Here is a 22,534-nt window from a genome sequence, read left to right as displayed (position 1 = left end):
AAAAGGAAAAAAAAAATCGCAAACTATCTACAAAACTATTGTGAGTTTGCAGGTTGGAATTGCTTTAAGTCTTTAATACTTGTACTGAAGTAAACTATTATTAAATATTATTGGCCCTGCAGTGGATAGAGGAGAAGAAAATAAATAACACTCATTGAATATAGTATAAGATCTGGCAAGTCATCATGTAGGATGGATATTATTAATGAGATATTCCGTATGAAGTAGAGGCCTATAAAATTTGCGGGTAGGTATATCTTCACATTTAATTTGAGTTTCTGCTCATGTTGATGTGGAGGGAAATGAGAAGGTGGATATTTTGGCTAAACAAACTCTTTAAGTATAAAGCAAGTAGATCTACAAGTCCCATTAAGCAGAAGCTATAACATAAGAACATATGCACAATCAGTATGGCAGCAGGTATACTGAGATGACATGACTGTGTATGTGTGTGTGTATGAAATTTGATAGTCAACAAAAAACATGTAAATATGCACATACCATGTTTAAGGGAACAGACCTATTCTATCAATGTTTGCTCTGAAAGGAGATTTTTTGTTTGTTTTAACATCCTGATCATATGATTCCCTAGCTTTTTTGTTTTTGGATATTGTTAGCCTAAATAAGCTGACGAAATACACAGTTACTGTAACTGAAAGGTTTTGTAAGCTGGCTAACTTACTTTTACAACTCCCCTTGCTAAAATTTACCATAGCCTATGGTATTAAAATAAATAAATACATTTATTATATAAAAAAAATAAATGGTTACTATAGTTAAACCGTGGTAACCATGCACAAATTAACCATGGAATTACACTAACATTTCTATAAAATGTTTCTATATTATGAACTCAACATTCATATGATGTATCTCTTATGGCAAACTGCAGTTAGACCTGTGACTGAGATCTTGGGTAAGTGTAAACCTGTTTGGACAACTTCATCAGTATAAAGGCGGGTGTGAGAACCTCACAGACAGAGCTTTCTCTGTACCATTTCTGCAGAAGTTTTTTTTAAAAAAAAGGAAAAGACAAAATCTTGGACAGGTTTTTCATTCTCAGTTTCACATTTATTAATTGATTTAGAATTTTTCCACAACCACCATAGAGACAAAGATGGGATCCCTGTGTGATTCGTCTGGACCTGAAAATGTCGATGACTGATCATCCTAATCCAAAAAAAAAGAGTATTAGAAGGCCCAGACCTTCACCACAGGGGTGTTTCAGGAATTAGAGAAACGTGCAAAACAGTGAGACTGATTTTGAAATTCTAATTTTCATTTGAAAAATGATTTAAAGGATTGAATAAAAGGGTTTGATAAAGCAAATCCAATTCTTATTCCTCAAGATAGTGGAACAGGTCTTACAAGGTCATGAGAAAGTCCTGCAAGTTAGCGGGACAAGGATGTGGGAGGGGCATTAGTGCACTGGAGGTACAAGCAAGACTTCATGCAATGCAGTGCGGAGCCACACAGTGACGGTGTGAGCGGTTAAAAGGTTGGTTTATTACTAAAGTAAGGCATCTGGAAGTCGCAAATTCAGGGTTGACCTAGAAGTCCTGGACAGTCCAATTTATAAAGAAATGAAAAAGGGATATGGGGAGAAAATTATGGATGTGGAACTAGAATGGATTGGAAATCATGGATTTGAAGTCACTTACTGTGACAACTTTAAACAGAGTGAAAGACAGTTTGGAAGAATGTGAAAAGTCAAGTCAAGTCAAGTCAAAGTTTATTTATAAGGCACTTTTTTTAAAACAACAAGTGTTTATTTGGACAAATGTATCAGTATAAAATAAATGCAGTGTGGGCTTTCTCTGTATGTGAACTGATCATTTCTGCAGAAATTAAAAGACAAAGACAAAATCTTTGAATGGTTTTTCATTCTCAAGTTTCACATTTATTAATTGATTTAGAAGATTTTTTCCATTTCAGGGCAGAGGACACAGGCATAAGGAACAGGACTGAGTGAACAGGGAACGTTTGGTTTTCTAACTAAGCATAACACAACATAGCAATAAAATCAAGTGATAAACAGTATAATATAGGTGATGTACACTTGAAATGAAACACTTTTTTTTTTTTTACACACTATGCACTACAAATTAATTAATAATGTTTAAAAAAGTGAAATTATGCATTATCCACTTGTGCTGTCAAACGATTAGTCGCATCCAAAATAAAAGTTTTTGATTACATAATATATGAGTGTGTACTGTGTATATTTATTATGTATATATGAATACAAACACATGCAAGTATATATTTAAGAAAAATATTTTACGTTTATATATTAAATATATTTATATATACTATAAAATATAATAATATAAATGTATATGCATGTAAATATTTTAAAAATATATACTGTATGTGTGTATATTTATATATGCATAACGAATAAACACAGTGCACATACATATATTATGTAAACAAAATCTTTTATTTTGGATGCGATTAATCATGATTAATCATTTGACAGCACTATTATCCATCGACAAGAGTTTTGGTAGATTTTGCTAAACACTGTTAATTGGCCAATCTCAAAATGAGCTAATATTGTCTGATTTATCATTAGTATCTATTTCTTCATGGCGATCCATCTATTAAACAATTTCGAACAGAAAAATACATTAATAACAAACCCCTGTAAGGAAATGAACGTCATTCTGTTGTAAAATTAAAATATTCAAATTAAATAAAAGGGCAAACCTTGAAACTATGAAATAAACAATAATATAAATTGCTTTAAATGAATGTGAAGAGACTATTATTAATATCCCCTATAAGCACTTGAGTGATGTAAACATTTAAATAATAATAAACAATAAAAATAAATAAAAGGGCAAACCTTGAAAATCTGACAATATAAACAAAATGATATGCATAATAAATGTGAAGAGGCAATTAATAACAAACCCTTTTAAGCAATACTGACGTAAACAATAGCCTAAATAAATAAATAGAACTATTCCAAAGAAATAAAAAAAGCAAACCTTGAAATTATGATATTTTTTTTTTTGTAAATAGCCAATAGGTAAACGCTTGATGAAACCACACAATGCATCTATTATAATTAGTGTGTCTGTTATTGATCTGTGATCGTGGTGTTGATGAACTAGACCTGCAGCGGTGTGTCTGTGTCTCTGCAGAAACATGGGGGAAGCGGAGATTGTGCCGTCCGACGAAAAACAAGCAGAAACCGGCCTCTGTACCGCCGAGGAATCGCTTGTATGGAGTCAAGAAGTAGAAGTGTGTCTTTTTCACGCAATGCTGGGTCATAAACCCGTAGGTAAGACGAATTCATTCTTGATTTATGTGAATAACAGGCCCTGAACTCCACACGTGAAACAATAGCTTATCACATCATAAGACCATATGCTCCAATTAATTAATAATACAATTATTTAATCATACCAATACGATTTTAAAATACTGATAAAGCGTCTTGGAGTTAATTTGAAGTGTGATTCTTTATTGAGCTTTATCGAGTCCAGTCGCTAATTTTTAAAAGAAAATTGAATATAGGGATCGCATGCACGGCTTTGTTACGGTTTTGAGATATATTGTAGACCATCGTCGAATTTTTGTATTTTTAAGCACTAATATTGTGTTTGTGGAGGGAGTATAGCAGTGAATGTTTGTTGACGTTAGCAAACATTAGCACGGATGCTAACTAGCGTGATAGCATCGTGGCTAGGCTAATTTCCAGCAACACAAAGATGTAGCGTCTCTGTGAAACTGTCTCATATCTTCAGGAGTGAATCGACATTTCCACATGATCTGTATTCGTGATAAGTTCAGTCAGAACATCGGCAGGCAGGTGTCATCTAAAGTCATCTGGGATCACCTGAGCACCATGTATGACATGCAGGCGCTGGTAAGACAACTCCACTCCTGCTTTCTTGGGTTTATGAGATTTATTTTATGATTTGCATTCACTGCATGCATTGTACATCACAATAATGTATTATATGTGGGATTCAACACTCTAGATTGAAAATCTACTTTTTCAGTTCAACTTCTCATTGTTATGCAAATAATATAATCGTATTAAAAAAAGGGAGAAATGCAAAATAAAAGCATTTTTACTAATGGTCTTAGACTTTCTGACCCTAATACATTTTTGTTACTTGAAATAAAATAAATGTAAACTATAATAAATATTTTTTTAGCTGAAATAAAATAAGTACTTTATTTTTTAGTTTGCAAGGCAACATTAATCATTTTCATTTAGTTTAACTTAATGTATTAAAATAACCAAAAAAAAAATAAAAATATATATATATATATATATGTATTTGTGTATGTATGTGTGTATATATTTCTACTTTTGAAGTCTTGAGAGTGTTAAAATATATAGTTTATAGAATTAACTACATTTAATTACATTTATTATCAGAAGTTATCATTTAATTATTATAAAATTAATTATCAGCTGACTACTCCACTTTTATTGCTGTAATTTCCGACAGGGATAAAAGAAAGTTGATTCTACAACACCTCTCAAATCTAATCATTAAATAACTTTGTTGCTGCAGCACGAATCAGAAATACTCCCGTTTCCAAACTCAGAGAAGAGCTTTGTGCTGCCTGAAGAGATCATACAGGATGTCAAGGAAGGTGAGCCGCTAGTTTCTGTTGTGATTTACAGTTGATCCATTAGTTTTTACTGATTTACTTAAAAGCTCTTTGCGCAGGTAAAGTGGGATCTGAAGATGACGTGAAGGAGGAGTTCAAAGAAGAAAGTGACCCACCTGCAACCCATGAAGAAGGTTCTCTTCTCCTTCACTCTCTTTTTTTTAGCTCATCTACTCACCCCTTTCTTTTTCCTTTCCCCCTCTCTCTCTTTTTATTTTTTGACGAAAGCCGTCTATTAAAACCTGCGTCATTGCATCACTTTTTTTTCTGGATCGTTCTCCCGTTGGCGTGAAGCTCAGCGTGGCTCACACTGGTCATTTGTGTCTCATTTTCAAAGGTCTGGGTCCCAGTATGGCTGGCCAGGATTTTGCGAGGTATGGACAGAAGAAAACGTTTCGCTCTGTTCCAAAACTCCAGCTTGAGCTCAGTACAGACCAGCTCATTACCAGAGGCCTCTGTAGACAGCCTTCAGAGACCTCTGACCATGTGCGTCTTTCTCTCCGTCTTTCTTTCGCTGTCCTTCTTTCTCTTTTGTCTTTTTTTCTGTGTTCTGTGCACCCTAGCTTTATTCTCTGTGTGTATGAAGCATGGCATGTTGAGGGTTTACTTGGACAGGTTTATATGATAATGAGATCCCTTGCAAGTTCACCGTTTTTTCCAAAATTTCCAGTCACAAGGTTGAAGAAAGCCTTCAGTTTCAAAATTGTTAGTTGTTAGAGCAGACAGTAAAATTTGGTTATTAAAATCTCAAAACGCATGATTCTAGGCTTGAAAAGCATCAGAGATACAAGTTCTGTTCCAAAACCTGATGTTTTGCCCCATACTTATTGCCTACATGGCATATCAAGTTTATAAATGACTGATTTTGAACCCTCTACATAGGCAGTGGTGTGCAAATAGCACAAACACACTCAAAACGTCTGTAGAGTCAGTGTTGTGTTTGCATGATAACATATACCTAATAAGCATAAGGTGTGTTCACATTATTTCAGAATTTATGACTTGAAAAAATCATTCATGTCCTCAATGACTTGCAAACGTGGAATTTTCTGAGAGCTCAAATTTGTACAACCTGCTCAACAGCATACACAAGCACACAACTAGTAATAAGATACTGTCGTTTTGTCTATTGATGACGCAAATTACACAGATTAATTCTGCCATTAATGGTGTTGCCAAGAGTCTGAGTCCGAGGACGTGAACGGCTCTGAGAAGAACTGCGGTAACTACAACATGCTGTGAACACAACGATATACAGGGTACACAAGTATAGGTTCAAATGCTGAATGAAAATTAAAACCATTACCATTTCTCTTGCTTTGCCTATCTAGGCTTTTGCACTGCACATTGTAGTGCATTAGGGCATTCCTTTTCCACAGTGCTGTCTTAATATTCGTACCTGCTACTTGAAGTAAGTTAATGGATAGATTTTGGATTATTGGTGAACTACTTGTGAATGAAGGCTTAAAGTAATAGTTCACCCAAAAATGAAAATTTTGTCATAATTTACTCATCCTCATGTTGTTCCAAACCAAAGTTTCTTTCTTATGTTGAACACAAAAGAAGGTATTTTGAAGAACCAAACAGTTGTTGGTCCCCATTGACTTCCATAGTCAATGGGGACCATCAACTCTTTGATAACCAGCATTCTTCAGAATATCTTCTTTTGTTCAACATGAGAGAGAAACTCGTACAGGTTTGGAACGACAGGAGGGTGAGTAAATGATGACAGTTTTCATTTCTGGGTGAGCTATCCCTTTAAATTGTTACATTTTTAAGTCGTGGTCATGTGTATAACTTGGCTATTTGCCTTTCAGTGAGCTTTCAGTTGCTCATAAACAAATTTCTAAACATTGAAGAAGTTTTAAGTGACTTATTAATGTGGAAAATGGTGAAAATAATACTTTATTAGTACCAGAGATTATTTCTTGATCATCCAGGGGGCCTCACCGAATAATTCGAAAGGTCTGCAGGATTCCATAAATTTATATGAATAAATCATTCTTAAAATATCTAAATTAAAATAAAACATAAGATGTGATCTGAACTGTATTTCTTTGTATTTTTCCTCATACCTAGTGTTTTACTGAAGAACATGCAGTTATGCATATATTGCAAATATTTATATTTTGGGAGTATATTATATTAATCGTATTATATTCCCAGTTTCTGTTAATTAAAGTTTAAATACAAGCAGCTTTGTCATAAATAGAACAGAAACAACAGAAATAGCTTGTTTGGGGGTATTTTTTTATGGCAAAAGCATATTTTGGAAGTCAAAAGGCAGCAAATTATGCTGTTATGTAAAGCTGATTATTTAAATGAGGTTGACCTTTCTCTCAGCACTAATTAAGAGGATATGTTTTAGAAGAAAAGTTATCTATATATGGCCATTTTATAGACCTGCAGTTAAAGATGAAGTGTGTAGTTTCTGTGACACTAGCATCACCAAACTGAATTGCAAAAATGTCTGCTCAATTTTCTTCTCTATCTACCATTGTTTGGACAAACAGGTCCTTCCGCCACTAACTTTGACAATTGGTTATGCTAATGTCGGGCTTCATTTAGTGCATAAAATTACACACCACTTTTTAATTATAATAGAAATAATTAATTTAGGTTGAAATACGTTTTTTTTTTCTCTCTCTTATAGTGGTTTTAATATGGTTTGTTCTTTGTGTTCCCATATCCCACCCTTTTTTCCCCATTTCCTCCCTCCCTTTTCCGTTCGTCAGGCAGCAATTCCTCCGTGAAGATGTCGGAGAGGTCGGGCAGTGGGCGCGAGAAAGAGAGAGAGCGGGCAGAGAGGGGGGGCTCAGGTGAGACGGGCAGCGGGTCGAAAGAATCAGCCGGGGAAAAGAGGAAGAGGAGTCGAGCCGTGGAGAAGGTGATGAACTCCAGCAACCCCTCCAGCCCTGGAGGAGCCAAGCGCCGCAGGACGTAGCCGCAGCTTGCAGCAGGACGACTTGGGACATCAGACATTTGAAAAGAACTGATGGAGAAAGGTGTAGCTGATATTGGTCGAGCTAGAGCCAATGTGAAAGTGAAATGACATGGCATGCAGGGGATGTGTGATGTTCGTGAGCGTTATCTGCAGTCCAGAGGTTCACTGCGAGAGGTGTTCCTGTGCTTTAAGCGTTCTGAGCTGTTCACTGACAGATGGAGGAAATACAGACAAAGGAAAGTCTTTGGTGGTTGTGTAGGATCTGACTAGACTGATGGGGAAAGTCTATGATAAACAAATAAGCTTTCCTCTGCTGAGTTTGGAAACAAAACAAACATTTGAAAAAGATTTGTGTAAATTTTAAGTAGTAGTTTTATTTTATTTTCATCAGAGCTGACTTTCTTGAGACGGACCAGAGAATCAACTAGTTTGTTGTGTGATTTATTGCACTGCAAATAAGCTGAGCTAGTTATTAACTGTATGAAATAACTTGATTCTATAAGCCAATTAGACGGTCATAGATCAAATGCTTAGGAAATAGTGATTGATATTTGCACTGTTTCTGAGTCATGTTTGATTGAAATTTTTGACCGAATGCGTGTTAAACACATCAGGAGTATGTCCCTGATTAAAAAATGGTTGTGAGCCATGTTCGTCTGATTTGACTTCTTAATTCCTAATTTGAAAATGAACAATATTTAATATGTTAGCCTCCCTTTGATCTATTCTGGTAAACATAAATGATGCAAAAAGGAATTTAAAATGGTTTAACTTCCTGTGACATCACAAGGGAATTTTAGGTCTTTTTAAAAGTCAAATATCTTACAATGCTTCGAAGAACACTGGCAACTTTTTTTACTCTGTCAGCAGGTGATACTTACACTACTGTTTAAAAGATTGGGTTCAGTTGGATATTTACTGTGACTTAAAGTGACAGACAATTCTAATGTTACAGAAGATTTGTATTTCAAATTCTTTTGAACTTAAATGTATATATGTGTGTGTGTGTGTGTGTGTGTGTGTGTGTATACACACACGCACACACATTATTTCATTTAAAAAAAATTTTAAACACTAAAAGAAGTCTTTTGGTCTGTATAAGAGACAGGAAAAAAAAAAATAAGTCTGAGAGACCTGATCACAAGGTTTCCTGATGTGCATGTTGTGCATTTTCTACAAAATACACATTACATAGAAGTAACTATATCAAATTAGCAGAAGAATTGGGGTCAAAATATAATTTATTGATGAATTTTCAAAAAACAGACCAGGAAACTGATCAGACCCCTATGATAAACATACAATTTCTGATGTACTAAAATACTAACTACAGAAAGAAAGTTACATCTAGAATATCCAGGTAATAAACATTCTTTATATTAATAATACGTGTATATTAGGAATTTGTAGTTGTCATATTTCAGACCCACCCAGGGAGCCAATCCGATTCTTATCCAGCAGGAGTTAATTGAGGATAAGATGCTGAGTCACTGAACGCTGCTCTATTCCAGTGTGTTCCTCCTCCATCTCACGTACTTTTCCTCTCAGCTTGTTTCTGCTGCTGTTGCAGCTGTCTCACTGCAGTCCCTCACCACCAGCCTCCCCCCACTTTGAGTGCCGCATTGCTGTATCAAAGTGGGGTGAGTTCATTACGCACACAGACTTGGACTGTGCCGCCACCTTTGCAGGAGCACAGACTGTTGTTGAGGGGAGAACAGGGTCTGCCTGTCAGCTGCAGGTAAGAGGCCACAAACATCCTCCTGCTGATAGACTTTAACTATACTCAGCTTTTTTTTTAATTCTGTGTTTTTATTTAGTATTGCCTTGAAGCTATTCAACAAAATATTTACTTAGACAAATTAAAAGCAGAATTTACACATCCTGTCCAAAGTTTACATACCCTTGCATCTTAATTTCATGTTTCCTCCTGCATCAAATACTGTTCGTAGGCTTTTGTGATGGTTGTGCATGAGTCACTGGTTTGTCCCGAGCAATGAAGCTACCCACTGTTATTGACAAAAAGCCTCCAGGCACTGTAAGTTCTTTGCATATTCTGCACATTTGAGTTCTTCACAAGGTGGAGGTATGATTTTAACACCCAGCTTTAACAATCAGTTGAGGAACTCATTTGACTATGGTTAAAACAACATGCTCAGATAGAAATCATATATCTTGAATGCCTAGGGTTTGTCCATTTTTTGATTTGTGTAATTTATACTTTTTTTGTTTCATAAATTCAAATATATTATGCAACGTCTTCAGGGTAGTAGTAACTAAAAAGCTGGAAAAAAGGCATAGTTATCTTACAGATTCTGCAAGGGGTGTGTAAACTTGTAAGGAATGAGTTTTGAAAATGTGTACATAATTTATGATTGTTTGGTCTGAATAATATATGTTTTGAGATTGCAATTTTGCATGCGTTTTGGTAAACTGGTAAAATGATTGAGGTCAAATAGTTATCTTATTCTTGTATTGGTCGTGACAACAGTTCAATATTTTATAATAGTGTATATAATGTTTTATAATTGTATCATTTAATTATCTTTTATATTTTATCAGAAATATTTATCTCCTATTTTATGTTCAGAAATGACCTTGAATAGCTTAGTTGTGCTGTGCTCTGAAGACCGTTTACTGAATTGTGATCTTAAGATGAAAGTACGTGTGTCTGTGTGCAAATGTTCTTTGTCTGTTATGGCTGTAGACAGAAGAAAGCTCCATCCGTTCCCATCCTTTCCTCCTGTCCTTTGCCATCATGGGGAAAGAGAAGATCCACATCAACATTGTGGTCATCGGCCATGTTGATTCTGGGAAATCCACCACTACTGGGCATCTCATCTATAAATGTGGAGGAATTGATAAAAGAACCATCGAGAAGTTTGAAAAAGAGGCTGCTGAGGTAGGGAAGCAGGATCTCAAAACAATTTGGTGTTCAAGTGGAGTGAAATAACTGCGTTTGAAGCCAGATTCTGAATAATTTTAAGTTGGTAAAGTAATAAACATTGATCAAAGGAAAAGTAGTTCAGTTGCACCGTCCATTTAAATTTAAGTGACCTCATTGGCATAGCCAAATCCCTGATGCGTTGTGAGAATTGTGGTCTGTGCTGAATGATGGGTAACTCCAACCCACTTACTGTATAGGGCAATTATGTAAGAATCTCATCATGAATCACACTATGCCTTCCTCTCCTTTCGTGCACTGGAGAGCAGAGGGAGAATTGCTGTGTAATTACATTGAGACATTTACTCTTTGGAAGACGCCATTGGAGATGAAAGGAAAAGATAAATGGATTTCTGGAGCAGGCAGAACCATTAGTCAGGCCCTGCACTTCTGTCTTCCTGCCGCACATTAGACTGCGAGAATGAGGCCTGAGTAAATGGGTGCAATCCCAGTGGGTCCTTACACCTCACCTCTGTCTTTGAGAGTAACTTGTTCTTCTTCAAGTAGCAAAATGTAGGGTAGTAAAACTCTGTGTGCACAACAAAGCCTGTTGAATTTGTGTTATAGGTTTACTAAATATTAGGTACATTGGTAAGATTGACTGAACATTATCAGTCTTAGCAGTTTTTTTTTTACCAACAACAGGGATCAGGGATGAGCAACTCCAGTTTTTGACAGCCATTGTCCTGCAGAGTTTAGTTGTGAGATCATTGACTATAGAGATCATTGTGAAAACTTCAGTTTATAAGAGTGAGAGTTGTCTAGAGCAACTGCCTTGCTCAAGGGTACAAGATACAGACACTTCTAGGACTTGAACCTATAACATTCCAGTTGTGACATTTGTCTTAAGACTTATTATAAACTCAGTCAGCTGGGGAAAGTGATTTAACTCAATGGAACAACATTGAGGCCTAGTATGTGGACCCTTGTGGGATATGAACCCACAACCTTCCATCTGTGAAAAATGTTAGAGCTATTACAAAGACAGTCAGCTGGGGCAAGTGATTTAACTCATTGACACAATGTTGAGGCATTGTGTATCTCTTACATCAGGGGTGCCCAACCCTGTTCCTGGAGATCTACCTTCCTGCAGAGTTCAGTTCCAACCCTGATCAAACACAACTATCTAATTATCAAGTGCTCCTTCAGATCCTAATTAGTTGGTTCAGTTGTGTTTGATCAGGGTTGGAGCTGAACTCTGCAAGAAGATAGATTCTTTATTAAAGGGATAGTTCTCTGGAGCCAAGCTCAAGGACAAAATGTCAAGGCATGATGTTTGAACCCTTGCATGATTTGAATCTAAATCATTCCTATAATGAGGTCAGGGTTGACAAGTTTTTCAACACTGCATTTGCACTTTACACATTTGGCATTGCAATGCAGAGTTAACCCTACAAAAGCAGAGATTCATTACCCTGGGTAAAAATTAGCTTTATACTGGTATTCAGAATTCTACCTCTTGAACACCACTATACATTCCAAGCAAAATATCAATGTTTGAGAAGTCATTACTATATAGGTGTTGGTTTTTGTTCAAAGAACATTATGTACGGTCATAATCTTTAACTTAACTTTTTCCTCAGTGAAGGCATTTACCCCCTGTATGCTCACATAGTTTTGTTTTGGCAGATGGGAAAAGGTTCCTTTAAGTACGCCTGGGTTCTGGACAAGCTGAAGGCCGAGAGGGAGAGAGGAATTACCATAGACATCTCACTCTGGAAGTTTGAGACCACCAAGTACTACATAACAATAATAGATGCTCCAGGACACAGAGACTTCATCAAGAACATGATCACTGGGACGTCTCAGGTATTTTACAAGAATTAGTGGCATATCCATACTTGGTGAGAAGATCCCTACGAGCCTGTAGATTGAGTGACCCATGCAAAACAGTATGTTCATCTTTAATCAATGTGGCTCTCTCTTCCAGGCGGATTGTGCTGTTCTAATTGTGGCAGCTGGAGTGGGTGAATTTGAGGCGGGCATCTCTAAAAATGGACAAACAAGGGAACACGCCCTGCTGGCCTACACTCTGGGCGTCAAGCAGCTGATTGTAGCCGTCAACAAGATGGACTCCACGGAGCCATCCTACAGTGAGAAACGCTATGATGAGATCGTTAAAGAAGTGAGCGCCTACATCAAAAAGATCGGTTATAGCCCTGCCTCGGTGCCCTTCGTCCCAATTTCAGGTTGGCACGGCGACAACATGCTGGAACCGTCTTCTAATGTGAGTCTCATTGGCATGTGTGTGTTTGTGCGACCTCATACCGTTTGGCAGTTTCCAATTAAACTGTTGGCAGAATGCTAGCGATTTGATTAATAAAATGATCTAATTTGTGCTGTGCAGATGCCGTGGTTTAAAGGCTGGAAGCTGGACAGAAAGGAGCAGCATGCCAGTGGCGTTACTCTACTGGAAGCTCTTGATACCATCATGCCTCCAACACGCCCCACTGACAAACCCTTGCGTCTGCCCCTACAAGACGTCTACAAGATTGGAGGTGGGATTAACCTACACATTTTATAGGATGATGTCATTTTTAAGATCAACTTGTAGTTATATTTTGAGTTCAGAAAGCTTTGCTACATCACTATGTGTACATGCATATTCAGAGATGCCATGTCTTGCTCCTCAGGTATAGGCACTGTGCCGGTGGGCAGGGTGGAGACAGGTGTCCTGCGGCCCAGTATGGTGGTGACCTTTGCCCCGGTCAACATCACTACAGAGGTGAAGTCGGTGGAGATGCATCACGAGTCTCTGAACGAAGCTCTGCCAGGAGACAACGTGGGCTTTAATGTGAAGAATGTGTCTGTAAAAGACATAAGAAGAGGTAACGTTTGTGGGGACAGTAAGTCAGACCCACCTCAGGAAGCATCAGTGTTTACAGCACAGGTGGGACAACAGTCTTTGTCAACTTGTTTGTTTGTCTTGATATCTTTATTTATCTCTATCTGGATTTCTATTATTTCTCTCTTTTTTATCAGGTCATCATTTTGAATCACCCAGGACAGATCAGCGCAGGTTACTCTCCTGTCATAGACTGCCACACAGCTCACATTGCCTGTAAGTTTGCTGAGCTTAAGGAGAAGATTGATCGGCGTTCAGGCAAGAAGCTGGAAGACAACCCCAAAAGCCTGAAGTCTGGAGATGCTGCCATTGTGGACATGATCCCAGGAAAACCAATGTGTGTGGAGAGCTTCTCTCAATACCCTCCACTGGGTATGTGTCCGCTTCCCAACCTTACATAAAATATGAATCAATTTGCTTTTTTTTTGTTTTAAAGTTTATTTTTACTTGGTTTTGTTTTGTTTTCTTTTTATGGTTTGTTTTGATTCTTTTTTAGCTTTACTTATGTTTTTTTATTCTGATTTCTTTTGTTTTGATTTAAATTTTGTTTTTCTTATTGTTTGGCTTTGCTTTATTTTATGTCTTGATTTGCTTTGCTTTTATGTTTTGTTTTATTTAGTTTGGCTTTGCTTTGCTTTATTTTGTTTTTCATAGTTTCCCTTTTTGTTTTGTTTTGCATTGCTTGCTTATTTATTTAAAAAAAAATTCAGCATTTCTACCAATATGAATGTTTCTTTTGGTCGCATATTCATGGTAACAAAGATGGGGTGGAAAATATTCATAGAAATGAACTTAAAGGCATCTTACAGCAATATATATAAAAAAACAATCTCTTTCGACACTACTTGACTTCATCCTAAATTTATAAATGTAAAAAAAAAAAAAAAAAAAACGTTCTTTATTCCTTCCCTTTCTAGCTTGTACTTATTTGAACAATGCCTGAAACAATGGTATTACAAGCACTTCCTGTGTCTGTTTGCCTCTTTAAGAAGAATCGCTTTGTGTTCCCCAATTCTAAGTCGCTTTGGATAAAAGCATCTGCAAAATGACTAAATGTAAAAAAGGGGATAAAAAGGGATAGTAGAATTAATTTTAACATTTAAAAAAAATCACTCAAAAATGTGTATGTCAAACCCACACATAATCAATATAAGATATAATAAAACTTTGTGCAAGGCTTTGCTAATTAGTTCCTTGATATTTTTATCACAACTCACTGCTGGTCACTCAGTCTCATGAATAATGAGATTCACTGCAGTCGTTATCAGGTTAAAGGTTTGACTCATCAGTGATGTGAGACTCCACATCATCCCTTTGAAAACATGAGTTCATGATTTTCACGTTTCTCTCTCTGGATTACATTTCCTGAGATGCTGCAACTCCAATAAAACTGATGATTAGGCCTGTTTCATTATACAGTCTCTCATGTCTTTTGACCTGCTCTCACTGCGAAATTTGTAAAGCATCTTGTTCTCATCATTTTTTTCCCTAAAATCTCCATTAAAACAGTGTTCACAAAGAAAATCTTGTTTTTGTTAGGCACAGTTCTGACAGATGACTGTGGTTGAGTTTAAGTCTTTAGTCGGGTCACAAACACACCACAAAAAAACATTAGGTTTTTATGAAGCAATTGTCATGTTAAAAAGAAATGTGTGTTTCTGTGTTTTCCCAGGACGTTTTGCTGTCAGAGATATGAGACAGACTGTTGCAGTCGGTGTCATCAAAAGCGTGGACAAGAAGATCGGTGGCAGCGGGAAAGTGACCAAATCTGCCCAGAAAGCTCAAAAATCTGGCAAATGAATCTAAATTTCCAAGTAAGCTTGTCACCTCAGGCCCCGCCCCAGCTTACATGCCCCTCTTATCTGGGCATGCTCAGTCTGTTCCCCCCGTGTGCTTGAAATATACACTTGTACCAACCGGAGGTTGATGGACTGAAGGAAATAATGAAAGACTGACATTATTACATTTTGACTGGTTGCACTGTATATTCACTTTTACTAGAAGATTGGCACTCATGTTGCATGGATGTCTGTCTTGATATATGCACGGCATCTATTAAATGAATGTAGCTGGTATTGCTGAGTAATGTGTGTGTGTGTGTGTGTGTGTGTGTGTGTGTTTGTGGTTTGCAGTTGAAAGAAATCCAAATGGAAAACTGAATAATAATGATGTCAAAAGGAAATAAACTGCTGAAGTTTTGTATAGTTTATAACAGAGCGTTGATGGAAGGCTAATCGACCCTTGCAGCTGAAACCTGTGATGAAAAAATAAAATATTGCCCAAGTACATGAGTTTATAAATTAAATGTGTTTTTATTGTCTCTAAGGACAAGAACATGTATTCAGACATTAATTTCACAATTGTATTAGTTCACATGGATATTTAATGCATAAGAGAGGTATGGAAGAGACAGGCAGGTCTGGTTGCTGTCTGCAAGGAAGAGCCTTGAGCTAAGATTTGATTCTGAGCTTTACTGTGCCCTCTGGGCATGACTACAGTGGAAACAGGTCATCAGATGAAGCATGCAAACAGAGTTCCGGGATGGACCGAGATAAGTGGCTCTAGTAATGAGGTTCTAGTAATGGAGAGAGAATGTAAAAGCATCTATCAAATAAACTAGAAGAAGCCAAGTGGTGACAGAATATTAACTTTGAAAGAGAAATGTTTATACTGTAAATATACTTTAGATATTCACTTGGGTCCATTTGGGTTTGCATTTGCACTGTTCAAATGTTTGGAGTTCGTTAGATTTTTAGTTGGTTTGTTTGTGAAAGCCTCTTATTCTCACCAAGGCTGCATTTATTTGATAATGATAAAAATACGGTCAAAACATGATACTGTGAAATATTTTACAATTTAAAAGAACTGTTTTCCATTTGAATAAATTGTATAAAGTAGTTTAATCCTTTGATGCAAAGCTGAATTTTCAGCATCATTACTCCAGTTTCCAGTGGCTCACGATACTTAAAAAATATTTATAAGAAGTTGATTTGGTGCTCAAAAACATTATTATTAGTAATGTTGAAAACAGTGTTACAACAGCATTTATTTGAAACAGATTTTTTTTGTAAAACGTAAAAATCACTACTATAATCAGTTTAATATGTCTTTGAGTAAATGTATTAATTTTATTTTTTACAAATCATACTGACCCCAAAAGTCATATTAATCTGATTATTATTGTGTTCCAGAAATCTGAATCACATGCCTTGCTCTTGAAGGCTCAGTTGAATATACTATACCCCTAGTTTCACAGACAAGGCTTAAACCTAGTCCCAGACTAAAATGTAAGTCTGAGCTGGTTCAACTGAAACAAACTTGCACTGATTGATCTTAAAATACATCAGTGCGTTTGTTTTGTCTCAAGATGCACACCAGTAATGTTTTTTCCAAAGCACGTTTATAAAAATTACTCAAATGTCCTAATTGAACTATGGCCTAATCCTGGTTTAGCCTAAGCCCTGTCTGTGAAACCGGGCCTATATACTTTTAAGTCATAAAATGTGACCTTGGTCTGGGTGAAGGGATGATGACTGACTTTGAGTCTTAAAACCAATGTAAAATGTAGTTTTCTCCGTATTTTCTCAGAATTTTATTAAAATTGATAGTCTGGTCCTTGGATCTTAATTTTGGGGTCTTAAATTGTCTTAAGACTTTGAGAGAACTAGGTTTTTGGTCTTTGCATGACTCAGTACAGCCACAAGAGGACACTAGTGTATTTGCTTGAAGGTGACTAGTGCGCGCTCTCTCTCTCTTTTACAAAGGTAATGTTTATCTCTTGACTTCTAGATTAAATCAAAAGTCCAAAGTGCTGAAACTCTGTGGAGAGAAAAAACAAACTGATTTTCTCAGTTTATAATTGTTGGGTTCTCAGAGCAGTTTATTGAAATCTAAGGTTACTACATGCACAGAGTTCACAAGCCATTGAACCCACGTTTTCTCTTGATTATTTCACTTTTATTTAGCAATGCGAGGCACTTAAAGGCATTTAATAAGCAAAGATGGTCTTTAAAATGGTGGTCTTTACAGGAGAAGTGCATTCTGGTTAGGGTCTGCAGTGCAGCAGAATGGTTTTAGTGAAAGAGCTGTGTGTATTGAAAAGCTTTCTCTTTTTTTTTTTTTTCTTGTCACTATCGGTTCTTCAGAATTCCACTCACTGCTTTTTAAATGGAGTTTTAAATGAATCTGAGGCTGAATCACAGCAGTTAATGGTGGTCGGCTCTGCTGTGGTATGAATGGCGATGGAGGCCAGAAGCAGTCTTTTGAAATGATAAGTGAAATAATTACGGTGAGTGAGTAGAAATGCCTGCAGAAGGGCCGTGGGGTTGGGGTGTTGTGTTTGGTGCGATAAATTAAATCGTCAGGCCTTTTGTCCAGCCTTTCAACGAAGGGACATGAATCATACCCCTGTTGAGTCCACGAAAACAGTCAAAGAGATCGACTGGAATACTAACTTACTGCCTACAACACGGTACATAAGCTCTCAAAAACTACTGAGATGCCTAGCAAGACTGTATTTTTAGGGCTGATAAGCTAAGATTTGTATGCGATGGATCTGTTTAGTATTATATATAATTAATATTTTTGGAATTAGCCTTTATTTTTAGTTGAATTTCTTAAGTTGAATTAATTTTGTTCTGTATTTTTGTCATTTTTATTAGCTTTATAGATAGCTTAAGATAAGCTATTATCTTATATGTCCCTATTTAGGTATTCATTTGTATATATTTTGTTATATGAATATATGAACATACAAAACATCAAAAGAAAGAACAGGGTATCTGCTTGTAAACAAAACATTTTATTTTAGCTTCATGCGTTCTTTTTTGAAACACTTGAATGTGGGTGAGTTTCATAAAGAAAAAATAAAGAAAAAAACAACATTTTGAACAAAAAGCTGAAAAAAGACTATGATTCAGAATTCAGATTCAGATTCAGAATTATAATCAAAACGTAGATGGAGTCGATCAACACCCCAAAGCCCAAAGACAGTCATTATTACCCCTTCATTGGTCGACATTTTATTCCATAACGTTACACAGTTTTGATGCTATTTTATGTCTGATGATCATGATAGAATACATGTGGAAGCATCTGTTGTTTCGGTTTCTTCTTCACTTGTGTTTTTTTGGGGAAATTCTTTACAAACTGTATAACAATGAAAACACTTATTCTAGGAGCACAAGTATAGCTCAAATATATTTAGACTTAAGTATAAGTCAAGTATACTGAAATGTAATTTTAAGTATATTTCTGAGAAGTACATAAAGCCCATTTCTGAGAAGAACATAAAAAGTAGACAAAGTATACTTTCCTATTTTTAGTTTAAAAAAGTATACTAATAGCACACTTGAATAAACTTCTTTTTTCGTAAGGGTATGCATGGAGAAATTGTACAGTATAGTATACATACTGCCAACTCTATATGGAAATATGGAATTCATACTATGAAAATAGCCACAGGATAATGTGTAGGAATGCATGGAGATAAATATGCTGTACATCCAGATTTTAAGGCGGGAACTGAAAATAACATTTCTACAACACTTTTGACTTGTGATACCAAAGTTAACATAATAAGTAGAAGACTCAGTTGTGTTTTTATGTATTTACAGTGTGGGAATTTGAAAACAGTGCATGTGGCCTTATCAGTATTCAGTGGTCTTCTACTTTGCACTGACATTTACAGGAAGTATTGGCTGTGGAGAGCAGAGAAACCTTGTTGACCTAAGGAATCCTTCTCTTTTGTGGACATACTCAGCCCTCGGGGAGGCCAGAGAGAACGGGAACCTATAACATGAGATTTCTGCTCAGTAAATATATGTGGACAGTACCAGAGAAACTCTAGTGTTTACTGCTACCGCTTAAGACTCACAACGGGTCTCTAATTGGGCGTCCTTAGCATTATTTCCTTCAGTTAATTTCATCAATGCACATTTTCTAATAAACCAGCTTTACTTATTTATGAGGACTCCATTAATGAATTCATCACACATGGACAGTTGCATCGAAGAGGTGAAAACTTGCATTATTGCTAATGGATATGCACTGTCACAGCTCAGTCTGACTCACTGCCAAAACTGTATTACACACTCTGTTTGCTTGCAGATGGAATCTGCAGACTCTTTTTTTTCCCCCCACTGCTTTCTGGGAGAAATCTGCAGAAAAGATTGAGCCGAGTGTGCTATACTCTTCTTGGGAGCTAAAGCTATCACTTTGTTAATGACAGCAGAGCTTTCTAGAAAGTCCTGTGTCAGCAGATTATGTTTGCCTGCTTTAATGGACAGTTTTGTGGACAATGTTGTCAAAAGAGCTATGGACTTCTGCATATCTTCTGCATAGTGCTCATGGAAGGCCCTCTATTCCATCCAGCAGACTCTTAACAAACGATCCAAATATACCAGACTGATAAATAATTGAGCATGAGCTTTGAATAATTCAGAGCACATGTTAAAGTCTGGTTGCTGGGATGGTTTTGGCGAGTGGATGTAAAAGAGATAAATGTTTAGTAAGAGAATAAGAGGGCTCAGGTTTGTCCCACAGAGAATTTTGGAACAACACTTTTCACCCTTTCACTAAGCTCCAGATTTCATTTGCATATGTTAAAATAGGAGTAAATGCTTAGGAGCAACGTGAAACCCTTTGCAAGCAGTCATGCTTTAACTTGAGCTTTTTTCTTCCTATGTTTGACGTTTTTTTTTCTTTTTCCAACCTTTGTCGGGGATGTGTTGTCTACATGTTATCTTAACTCACTGTGAAGAGGTCAGAAATGAACTCTCTATTAGCCTCCAGGGGGGTGGAGGAAGTCGTCTTGGAGGTAGCCTAGTTTTCAGCCCAGTTAGAATAACACAATGGCCATCACTCAGTCCGCTAAGAATAGCGATGGATGACGGCGGCTCAATGGAGCTGGAATTACAGGTCAGCGCTGAGCTTTGACAGCCATGCAGGTCCATGCAGGCACTTTTGCGCATAAGTTAAATTAGAATCATTGGATGGAAACATAGCTAATGACAAATGTACTTTTTTGTTGTTTACATGGAGACGATAACGGTATAATTTTTAAAAACTTGCACTTTTTTGGCTACATTCACACTGTCAGGTTTTGGGTTTGACAACTGCATATACTAACAGGTGTGAGTCTTGAAACGTACCAGTCACACAGCAACTTCATTTTCAAAGTACTGCAGTTGATACATAACCGACTGGCTGACACTGGCACATTTACAGAAATGTTGGTTAATGTGTGTTGTAGTCAGGCCTGTATTCCTTACATAGCGACCGTGACCATTAGGGATGTAACGATTCACTCAACTCACGATTCGATTCACAATTTTATTTTATTATACAAAATGAGATTTAAGACAAATTATAAATTAAATGTGTCCTTTAATTATTGCTTGGACAAAATACAGCACTTTTTTTTTTTGTTCTATTTTTAGCTGAAAATGGCGTTGCGTAAACAGCCCCTTATTTTTGCCATTGTTTAGAAAGTGTAGCTGTTGAAAGGACAGAAAACAGTGAGAGACAGGGGATCGAGGCTAGATTTGGGAAAGGATCACTAAGCCAGGATTCAAACTCAAGTTGCCTGAAGCACAGTTGCACTAGATGTTGGACCACTGCCCACTAGTTTACCGACTCCAGCTTTCATTGGTTGTTTTAATAGAAATCCACGCTATTTGGGAATGGGCAAAAGATTCCTGCACACAGATTTTGCGATGTTAGCAAAGTGTGTAACATGGATTTGCGACGTTTACCCTCAGTTTGAAAGTGACTTCTGGGTGAGCATGACTTCTCTGTCTTGATCACTGATGCTGCATTGTAAGTCTCAGATGGAAATTCAGCTTTCAAATTGCTTTCATTAAATCATAAATAAAGGCACCAGAATGTTTCTTTAAATGTGACCCCACAGTCAAACATAGTTTTGATTTTTGCTAAATCTGTTTTGAGTTTCATTAAATGAACAATTTGATTTAATATCATAACGCTACTACTAATATGTTAAAGCTGTTTTCATGCATTGTCACATTAAGTGACACTCTTGTTCACATAACTTTTTTTTATTTAAATATATATTTAATCTCACTTACTATCAAGTCAAGTCAAGTCAAGTCACTTATATAGCGCTTTTTACAATGCAAATTGTGTCAAAGCACTGCACAATATCAAAAAAAGGAAAATAAAGTGTCAATAAGTTTGAATAGTGTCTTTGCAATAAGGTCGGCGATATCGCTGGAAATGAAGCGTCCCCAACTAAGCAAGCCAGAGGCGACAGCGGCAAGGAACCAAAACTCCATCGGTGACAGAATAGAGAAAAAAAACCTTCGGAGAAACCAGGCTCAGTCGGGGGGCCAATTCTCCTCTGGCCAAACAAACCAGCAGTTCAGTTCCAAACTGCAGCAAGTCAGGTTGAATGGGCTCAGCTGGTTCCAGTGGTCTTTTCCGATGGCGGTCTAAGTGGCGGGGTCCTCAATGGGGATCTGTCTCTGGCGTTCATCCAGGTGTTTGGCCTCTGCCTACGATCAGGGACACATACGTCATCTCCCGGCGCTGATCCTCCATCTCAGGTGTTCGGAAAAATCAAGTTGGAAAAAATTAAATGAAGAAGAAAGGTTTATTTCAGAGCTTTTTGACATTAGTACATGCACTATCCAGTGTGCCATTGCTCAAACTTTCATTTTGTTTTCGAGAGAGAGAGAAAAACAGTAGTTTATTCTAAAAATTAGTTTGAATTTGAGGTTTAACCCCTTAACTGTCATCCCCATTTTTGAAAATTCACGAAAAAGTGCACTATGCAAACTTAAGCAATATTGTGATATACAACAGTTCAATAAGTAAAACGATAATAATTATTAACTTACATTTTATACACAATATCATCAGTTATGTATTTTTGCTCCGACAACATAAATAGTTCCAAACAAAGTCAAAATCTGTTGAGCATGAGCAGCACACCATAACTTTTTGTTCCTTTTGAATGAATTAGTGTGTTTAAACAAATCAATTGAGTGAGTGACTCAAATGAATAATTCAGAAAAAAAATAATATTGTCGCCACCTACTGGTGAAAAATGTAACTTTTGGAACGAGTCACTGGAAAATCCCCACTACTTTACTCAGAACGATAAATATAAAGTAACTATAACTAAAATTAGTATTCACACACC

The 22,534-nt window shown here is 36.7% G+C and overlaps 2 protein-coding genes across 3 annotated transcripts; both read left to right on the top strand.

Annotated features, from left to right (window-relative positions):
• Nucleotides 1-3,095: 3,095 nt before the first annotated feature.
• LOC306860769 (MRG/MORF4L-binding protein-like) lies at nt 3,096-8,966 on the top strand. 2 transcript variants are annotated; one of them, XM_079402664.1, is made up of 6 exons: nt 3,096-3,292; nt 3,759-3,880; nt 4,542-4,623; nt 4,701-4,775; nt 4,979-5,015; nt 7,377-8,235. In XM_079402664.1, the coding sequence occupies exons 1-6, from the start codon at nt 3,157-3,159 to the stop codon at nt 7,462-7,464; spliced, it is 540 nt and encodes a 179-aa protein (XP_079258790.1). In that variant the 5' UTR covers nt 3,096-3,156; the 3' UTR covers nt 7,465-8,235. The 2 variants fall into 2 exon arrangements, with proteins under 2 accessions (XP_079258790.1, XP_079258789.1); XM_079402663.1 differs by lacking the exon at nt 4,979-5,015 and having other exon boundaries at nt 7,377-8,966.
• LOC306860767 (elongation factor 1-alpha 2) lies at nt 8,694-15,668 on the top strand. The gene is made up of 8 exons (XM_079402659.1): nt 8,694-9,323; nt 10,290-10,484; nt 12,156-12,335; nt 12,457-12,753; nt 12,874-13,024; nt 13,160-13,416; nt 13,509-13,743; nt 15,044-15,668. Exons 2-8 carry the CDS (start codon nt 10,341-10,343, stop codon nt 15,169-15,171), a joined length of 1,392 nt encoding a protein of 463 aa, XP_079258785.1. The 5' UTR covers nt 8,694-9,323; nt 10,290-10,340; the 3' UTR covers nt 15,172-15,668.
• The last annotated feature ends 6,866 nt before the right edge of the window (nt 15,669-22,534 follow it).

The sequence above is a fragment of the Barbus barbus genome (assembly GCF_936440315.1).
Source record: "Barbus barbus genome assembly, chromosome: 41".
In the NCBI taxonomy this organism is placed as follows: domain Eukaryota; kingdom Metazoa; phylum Chordata; class Actinopteri; order Cypriniformes; family Cyprinidae; genus Barbus; species Barbus barbus.
Note: the sequence above shows the minus strand (reverse complement) of the source record. Positions and strands in the feature narration are given on the sequence as shown.